At 35.2% G+C, this 9,599-nt stretch overlaps 1 protein-coding gene across 1 annotated transcript; it reads right to left on the reverse strand.

The window, feature by feature from the left end:
- Positions 1-2,132: 2,132 nt before the first annotated feature.
- Positions 2,133-9,026, reverse strand: LOC131012083 (anaphase-promoting complex subunit 6). Its single transcript, XM_057939994.1, has 17 exons — positions 8,542-9,026; positions 8,169-8,303; positions 7,946-8,019; positions 7,790-7,829; positions 7,547-7,592; positions 7,297-7,376; positions 7,003-7,181; positions 6,736-6,921; positions 6,530-6,655; positions 5,586-5,660; positions 4,746-4,871; positions 3,963-4,032; positions 3,716-3,798; positions 3,522-3,635; positions 2,726-2,825; positions 2,622-2,657; positions 2,133-2,487 (listed from the first exon to the last, which is right to left on the reverse strand). Exons 1-17 carry the CDS (start codon positions 8,785-8,787, stop codon positions 2,365-2,367), a joined length of 1,839 nt encoding a protein of 612 aa, XP_057795977.1. The 5' UTR covers positions 8,788-9,026; the 3' UTR covers positions 2,133-2,364.
- Between the last annotated feature and the right edge of the window lie 573 nt (positions 9,027-9,599).

The raw sequence follows: 9,599 nt of genomic DNA on the forward strand, positions 1-9,599 counted from the left end.
CTCATTTTGCCTAATTTGGATAACTTTAGATAGAATTATACACACTTCAATGCATTCGAATGCACGTTGTATGTGGTCTTATTACAGTTTTTGACCTAGGATAAAATCTCGTGTAACTCACTTTTCTTAACTACAGCAAACTAAAAGTTAGGAATGTATAATTTTCATCAAATTTTGATTTTGCATACAAATTTTGAAAAGGGAGAATTACTGTAAAATACACAAAGTTTGGACGAATTTTGATTTTGCACACAACCTTTGAAATATGAAATAAAGTATCCTAAGTTTTAATTTTTTTTTTTTTTATTATTTTTCCCTTGACTTAAAATTCTACCTAAAATTAAAAACAAAAACCTTGCTACTACAACACAAGAAGCTCATAACCCGTACATATAGTGTATTAAATGAATTCTGCAATTCAACATTTCAATATGAAAATAAAGATTTCTTTTGCAATTAAACATTAATTCACAAGAAAATGAAGATAAATTGTAACAGTTTAAACTTTAGTTTATTTTATTTCAAATTTCAAAGGTTGTGAGCAAAAGTTAAAATTTTATTTTTATTTTTTCGTGGATTGATGTTTGATTGTGAGAGAAATCTTTATTTTTGTATTAAATTTTGAAGTTTTAAATTTAGGGAATTTTAATTTGGGAAAAAATCAAAAAATTAAAACTTGATGTATTTTATTTCAAATTGTAAGGTTGTGTGCAAAACTAGAATTCGTCTAAACTTTGTGTATTTTACGACAATTTCCCTTTTAAAAAGTAGCATGGTGATTATTGACTTTCATCAAATTCTGATTTTGCATACAAATTTTAAAAGATAATGTAGCAATTATTAAACTTTCATCACATTTTGATTTTGCATACAAATTTTAAAATGTAGTGTGTTAATTATCAAACTATTTATTTAATTTGATTTGCTACCAATCGAAATTTCAGCCAAATTTAGTGTTGATATGGCTAGCTGAATAATTAACGTGATATAATCGACGAAGAACTAAAATGACATATATGATGCCACATTGCAATCACTATTTGAAATTATACAAAATTAGATTATTCGCTACTAGATGGTTTGCTTTATCGAATCACTGTTTGCATCTGAACCTTCGCATGCCCTCAAGGCTCAATCCATATATGATGTTAATTTAATGTTTTAAATCATGAATTTGTTTTTTTGTGGTAATTATGACATAACATGCACGAATGTCGGTCCTTAATCAAGAATTTTAATGCCCAACATTTTTTACTTATGATTTCTTTGGAAGACAAGAGGAAGCAATCCCATTGTTGTAAAAGATATTTGGTGTTTGTAGCCGATAAAATCATAAAAAATGACTACTAATTGATTAATATCATAGAATTTGTGAAAAAATGGTTTATTTGTTGTAATTTTTTCTTTGTATCGAAACATGATTTAATTGATATAGGCTGACCTAGAATTGGAAGAATAATGGCTCAACGTGGCACGGTAGTGATTGCATTTTGTTTTGTTTAATGTTTCTCCAAAGTATCAAGTTTATCCTTTGTGTTCCTGGCATGCTGTAGTTCCTTGTTTATTTCTACTAAGCTTTTATTGATTTTAAATTGTGATTTCATATTTCATTTAGGGAGGCTGATTTTGACTTCGTATAGTAGTAAGTAGAGTTGAAGAAAGGCTCATAACGCTGCTCCAACAATTCAAAGAAACTAGTAAGTAGAGTTGAGATCTCAAGAAATAGCCATTTATCCTTTGTGAAGTTTTGTTGTTACCCAGATTAGGAGGTGATTGAGTGTTCTTGATGACGATTTTTCTCAGGCATCTGCCAAACAATGGTAACTGGGGGCATCGTGTGATTTAATACTAGGCATCTTTGGATATCACATATTGTAATTTCCATCTCCATTGATCTATAATCTTAGAGCAATACCCATTTCCTCCACTGTTGATAGATTGATTTATTTCACACAACTTTTATTGTCCATAATTTTGGCACCTTCACTTACTATTATGCAATGTGATGTTCAAGAAAGCATTCTTTTATTGTTGAACAAATAATTTTTAAAGATTATGTGATGGTGGACTTAAACTTAAAACTTTTGACTTCAGGCACTAACCATTCTTCTATTAGATCAACAAACATATAATTTATGTAAATACCAATTGGCTGTAAAAATTATATACTTTTACAATGAACTATAGAAACTTCGTTTAGGTTTAACAAATGCAAATGAACCCCATAACTACTACCTACCGAAAAAATAAGATACAACAAATTAAATATGGCCTATGTTAGAGATCGAGCTATTCTCCTATGATTTGCCTATGCTTACAAATTAAACGACAACATAATTAACAATATGGAGATTGATATTTCGTTCAAGTAAACAACTGGCTTCTAACTGTCCCAACTTTTGGGTTTGTACCAAGTTGGCATTCATCTTGAAGGGCCAATGTCAGCATCTCTGTACAGAATTGATCGTCGGGTTTGATCCATAAAGCCTGCCAATATAACATCATGAATAGGCATCGTATGCAAGTGATTGGATCGTGAAGAATTTTGTTCTGGTATTGTAAATAGAAGAGAGCTTGGTAAATCAGTTTCTGAAGAACTCGAAACTGTAAGAGAATCATACCTTGTGATAGTGTGTAATTGCTGCTGTGAAATTGTCCTGTAAAAGGGAAAGATCTGTTAGAGCCGCGGCCTTGATTTTAGAAGAAAAGATGATTTATAGAGCACCTGTAGATGATAGGTGTATGCGAGGCCAGCATATGTACTCAAACTTCTGGTTGATAATGCAAGTGCTTTCTCATAGTAAACAATTGCCTCATTGTACCTCCTGATGGTTATAACATTTTATTGATTGTAAAATCACAACATCAAAAAGAACTGAAAATTTAGGAAACAAAGCAATCAAAATGGCATCGTCTGAAAATTGTATTACATGCATATATGCAGTAATGTTAATGCATGCATGCAATTTTGTGTTTAACATTATACAGTTGTAAGGTTACTACGGCACTACCTAAGGTTTGGGTAATATATGATCTCTCTCCTATATATATTATATAATACATATACATATACACATGAAAAGGCAAAACAGGCCAGACCTTTATATCCTCGCAGAGTTCCCTCGAGCATCATATTAAAAGTTTGACCAGACATTTGACTGACTCCATTGGGTATATGTGACATATTGCACGTGGATAAGAAACAGACTGCAAAAACTGAACTTGTAATATACAAGTTCCAACATATAATGCACGAATTTCTGGCAACAAATTTTTGACCTTTCTCATAGCTAATAAGAAGGTTTAGTAATCTTTCTCAAATATAAGATGCAAACAAAGGAGGATAGGCGCATAAATACCCAACCAACACTAGGACATACTTTATCATTATCACCAATAAAATGTAAGCTTCTTGATCACAGGGTACATAGAACATAAAGTCATGTATCAGAAGACTCAAAATTGACACAATCAAGCATCATTTACAGACTTCAGTTTTTAGAAAGAAAAAAAAAACATACTTCAGTTTTCTCAATGCATGAGCAAGGTTGACTAAAGTTGGCTCCCACATCTCACTTAAAGATGATGGTACATTAGCCAATGTCTTCTCAAACCACCACACAGCATTCTTATACCTGAAATATGCAAGAAGTTCAGGACCATACTAAAGGGGCACGCACCATTCTCAAGTAAAGTCACGAGGCAAATATCTTACTCCTTCATATGATAAGCCACGACCCCAAGTTCATTATACACAAGTGGATCCGAAGGACATACGGCCTGGGCCTGCATGAAAAACTGAATGCAAATTTCCTTTCAGACAGATGAACTTGGTAAAGTAACACTAGTTGCTTCATGCAAATGCAACAAATAAGCTCTATATCTCTACAGCCAATCAATTGCATAAGCCCAAAGCAAAGCAAAGACTAGGAGAATTCTCAAGATGAGGTAGTTACAGTCACCTGCTCAGCAAGTTTAAAGCTATGGGTTCGCATGTATTCCATTCCTATGTATAGTGCAGGCAGGTGGCACCTGGTATAAAAGAGAAAATAAATAAATATAACCATCAAGAATCATTCATGATCCTAATCAGCAAAGCTAGAAGCCACATTAATCAAAATAAAACTATGATGCGATGCAAAGTGTAAGGAAGAGCATCATAAAAAAAATCAGAGAAGGAAGGCCTCCACATCCAGGCAGTTTCCTAACATGAGGTCTAACACAAATCCCCAAGGTCGAAATATTAACATTGGGAACTCCTATTAACACCCCAAGATCAGATTTCCTACTGGCATAAGACCTGGGGGCATGAAGGTAATTCCTTGTCCACTAATTGACTATCAAGGATTGTTTACACGTCTTAAACATTTGCATTGTAGCAATGTAGGACCACATTGGATTCTACGGAAAGGTCAAATTAATTCGACACTATGTTTTTGGATTTTCTGACAGCCAAAACCATAGTCCCTACTCCCTAGCGAAAGAGGACAAAGTGATGAGCATATCACAAACCTGACTTGACCAAAAGGTTGATGGCAAACATATTATCGTATGCCACTTAAATCAAGAATATTCCCCAACCCAAGCCAATACAAACAAATAACACCAATTTTAGAATGTATATGCAGAAGACGTCAAAGGGAACATTCATATAATTTTTAGGTATTGCACAAGGATAATGAGCAATTTAAGAGCATCTGGAAACAGTGCAAGCGCACAGATGATGGACAGTGTTAAACATTTACCCAGGAAATAAACGTGCAGCAGTGCGGTAAGCTGACATTGCTTGATCTCCTTCTTCTTGGGCTGCATATGCGTTCCCATAGCCAATCCAACCTGGAGCAAATGTCCCATCTAAACTTGTTGCCTTGCTGGGAAAGGATAAACAGGAAAAACATGAATCTCAGATCTTGACACTCAAATTAAAAAAAAAAAAAAAAAACACAAAACAAATTCACCTACGCAGAAAGATTTTCATTTTTCCAGTGATGGCATCATTGTAACAATTAAAATCAAGTCATTAGTTAAATAAGTGAGCAGTTTCATCAAAAGCTTATATCACAACTTAAAAGGATTAAGTCCAAGCTACTTGGGACTTCTGACAAATCAAATGTTATTTGACTTTTACATCATGATGTTGGAACAGAATATATAATTCGAAATTAATTGAAGATGAAGGCAACCAAAGATGTTTAAAGAAATAATTCACTTTTAATGTGCTTCATAAATTGATCTAGTATGGTTAGCAGAAATCTTTTGCAATATGTACTTTAATTCAATGCATGAATTAATATAGACTGCCATATGAAGAGAAGGTATGACCACTCATAAATAGATTAAATAAACTAACCCTAAGTAGGGAACAACAAGCAGAAAAACTGTCTAGTAAATGTGTACTTAATCATATGAAAATAAGAGTTAGTAGGAGGGGAAAATAGATTTCCCTCAGGACAGTGTTTGCATCTCTTCCTTCACCCACGTATCCAAAATAAATAGTAAATGAATATAATGTGATCTAGTTTGGTAGGGAATTAAAAAATATTTTATATCTTACTCCAAATGAAACCAATTCCGAAGATGTATACCTGAAATAACGACGTGATTGGTCATACTTTTTTATGCAGTAGTAGTAGCAACCCACAGCAAACCATGACAATGCTCTGAATAAACATGCCACATGAAGTCAATGAGACATAAATCTCGAAATTTGGAGACAAAGAAGAAAGCTGGTCATATCAAGAATAAAGAATATTAGTGGATGAACTGATGTCCATGCTGGAAAAACAAAAAAGAAGAGATACATACAATTATTCAGTTTTTTTTGTCCATTTATTCTGATTAACTATATGATACTGGAACCAGTCACCAAAAATAACACATACTCCCTCCGTCCACAAAAAATAGTCCCTTTTTGCCATTTTGGGATGTCCACAAAAATTAGTCCCTTTCCATTTTTGGAAATTATCAATCACATGTTGGGCCCTATTCTCCACTCACAATACAATAGCTATTTTTATTAAAACCCGTGCCGTCTCTTACTAGGACTATTTTTTGTGGACGGAGGGAGTATTAGACTATTTTTGTGCTGCTGTTAGCTTATAATAAACCATGTCTGAAAGCTTTAGAGTTAAAAGACCACTGATAAGTGGCTTCAGTGAGCATTTTGAGAACAATGTCTCCTTCAATTATCATCTCATGATTCTTTCAGAGGAAATATTTTCTATAATATTTTATCCTCAAAAGTCAAAACCACTAGGATTCTACCCAGGAGTTTTATGATCATAAAAACTGAACAGGGTGGTTTTCCCCCTGTTGATCAAATCATAATGACACTGAAACTAGTGTTTAACCTGTCTATGATGGCTACATTGTAGGCATGTCAGGGGTGCTTTCAGGAGCATACAGTACATATGGTTCTTGCGAGGGGAGAAAAAAGAAATAGAAACAACAGGAAAAACAAGAAAAATTTCCTTTCCTGGTAAATAATGGGTTTTTCTGTAAGTAGTGAAAAATAGTGTAAAGTTCTCACTTTTGAGGATAGTCCTTGACTAAGTTGCAAGCCATCAGATAGAGTTCATTAGAATGCCCAAGCTCCATGGCTGCTGCTAAATGCACAAGGGTGCACTTCAGGTGAAAAGGGTCCTTCTCGAGCAATCTGAATTAATTGCACGTAAGTCAGTAATTGGCAAATAATTATAGAAGAGAAGTTTTGTTCAGAGAACCAAACAAACCCACATTGATGTTAGTTCAAAACATTTTTGGTATTCGCCACACTGGTGATAGTACTCAGCTTTGCAGGCTAAGAGATCAGTGTTGTTCTTCAGAGTACATAATGATTTCTCAGGTGTCTTTGTATTAGAAACTTCGAACTCAAGTTCTCTAAACTTGGCTTCAACTAGAAAAGGGTCCTTCTCAAGCAATCTGAAGTAATAACATGTAAGTAAGCAATTGGCAATAATTACTGAAGAGAAGATCTGTTCATAGAATCAGAGACAAACCCACATCGATGTCAGTTCAAAGTGTTTTTGGTGTTCGCCACACTGGTGATAGTACTCAGCTTTTCGGGCTAAGAGGTCAGTTTTGTTCTTCAGAGTACATAATGATTTCCCAGGTGTCTTTGAATTAGAAACTTCGACCTCAAGTTCTCTAAACTTGGTTTCAACAACATTTTCTTTCTCATACTGGAAATAAAGCCACAACTTAGTCTCATGTTGATAATAAATTCTACAGATGTGAACGTACAACAATATTTACAAAAAGATATGGAGACTAATTTCATAAACTTGGAAAACTTACTTTCTTTACCAAGCATGAGTAAAACGAAGAGAGCCATCCATCTTCAGGGCCAAATTGCAAGGTTGCAAGTAGACTGGTCTCTAGAAAAAAAACAAGGAGCATTGAGTTAGGTTCTTATTAAGTCAAATAGTGCGAGAATCAATGACAACAATCTTGGTTCCAATAAATGCGATGACAGATGAGGAGAAAAACAGGAAATTTATGTTTGTCTAAGATGGGCTGCAATTTTACAGAAAACATAGTTCCTCACCTTCTTCGCAACTGAGCATGTGACCCTCTATAAGACATTCCAAGGCCTGAAAAAAGAAAGATGACACGTGATCCCAGAAATATAAAGTCAATAAAAGAACGCATTTAGTAGCATGAAATGACATCCGATACTGAGATAATGAAAGTGTTATTCAGAATTGTACGGTCTTGGAATTTTAAAGCTCAGTATAATGGTTTCAAATAATAGATGAAAACCAAGCTAAAATACAGCAAATTGTCATACCTCATAACATAGAGGATCAGCTTTAATGGCTGCTTTGTACCTTCAAGTGTCATGAGAAAAGATAAATAGATTGAGCTCTATAAGCTAACCAAATCTATTCTACCTAAATCTTAACAACAACAAAATAGAACAAATAGTATCCTAAATATTACTCACCATAAACGAGCTTGTGCACGATTTTCCAAGGCCTCATATGCCTTGCCTCTTAAAAAGCATATCGCTGATATAATCTGTCAGACAAATGTAACCATCATTCTTCACTCTACAACTATCAGGAAAAGTTATTAATGAGTGGTTTCTTTTCTTTTGTATTTACCAACATAGACGCGGCCAGCAGTAAATGCCACATTTATGATGTGTTTGATCAAAACAAACTTACATTGATTTCACGATCTTCGCCATCTTTATCCAGGGACATGCTACTACAGTCCTTTGTGTCAGTAATATTACCATGTTCATCCACCTTGGCATCACCAAGCATTAACAGGCATTGATCCCACTCCTTCAGTTCTTCCTGGTTGAATAATACGGTCATCAATCAAATAAGATGGATCAACAAAGACCAATTAATTAAATAAATGCATTGATAAGAAATAAGGTAGCATAACTAACACAAAAAACTCACTTCCAACACGCGCGGAAATTCATAAGGAAATGGAAAAGTTGCAGCAAAATTCGAGGTTCTAAAAGAAAACACGTTCAAACAGAAGTTCACTAGAAGCGGAAGAGTGGAAAAGGAAGTGAAATATTACGAGGCATTTGGCAGCTAGGTAGCGAAAACGAAGGTCGCGAAGGACGATTTGCGACGCATTGAGGAGATGGAAGGCGCGGCGGTAATGCCGGCCAAGGTACAGCGCCTGCGCTTGCATGTATATGTCGGCAGGGTCCGCCGTCACCGCCGCCACCTTGTCGGCAAAGAAGATCGCGGACGAGTACAAATGCTTGCTCACGCAGTCGCGGACCACTCCCCGCAGCTTTTCGATTTGCTCTTCCCTCATTTCCCCCCTGCAAATTCTGTAAATCGGCTCAATTTGAGAGGCAGAAATTAGGGTTGGGGAGGCAAATTGGGGGTTTAGCCGTTTAAACTTGAGAATTTCTAAAAGAAAAAGAGCGGGAGCAGTATTTTGCTTTTTGCATTCAGATGTGAATATGAATATGTATATGTATGATATGATATAAAATATGATCTGATTTTGAATTTCATACCGGACTGCATTTGGGCTTTAATTCGAGCAATATTAGGCATCAAGATAAATTTTATGCTTCACTAATAAAGATTCAGCAAATGGTTTTTAATACCCACTTTCATAATATATCTATCAAATCTATCCACCCTTATAAAACATCTATGAAAAATACCCACTTCATAGTGAAATACCATTCCTACCCTTATACTATATCTCTCTTAATACTTCATCTTATACATTAATCCGCGCTTTCAAAATTGGTATCAGAGCGGGTTTTTATAGAGGAATTATATTATACTCCCTCCGTCCCAATATTCAAGTCCCGTATTCCTTTTTGGGCCATCCCAATATTCAAGTCCCCTTTCCTTTTTTGGCATAAATTACAATACAATTAGTTCAATTAATTATGTATTCTCTCTCTCTTTTTAACTTTAATCTCACTCTCTCTCTCTCTCTCTCACTCTCTTTCCCAAATCTGACACTCTCTCTCTCTCTTCGCCTCTTCTCTCTCTCGGACGCCTCACCACCGCCGTTCCTCTTCTCTCCCGGTGACCGCAGCGACAAGGCCTCTGCCTCGCCGTCCGTTTTCCGGCTACCAGGGCTCTGCCCTCTCCTGGCGTCGA

The sequence above is a fragment of the Salvia miltiorrhiza genome, chromosome 2 (assembly GCF_028751815.1).
Source record: "Salvia miltiorrhiza cultivar Shanhuang (shh) chromosome 2, IMPLAD_Smil_shh, whole genome shotgun sequence".
NCBI lineage: Eukaryota > Viridiplantae > Streptophyta > Magnoliopsida > Lamiales > Lamiaceae > Salvia > Salvia miltiorrhiza.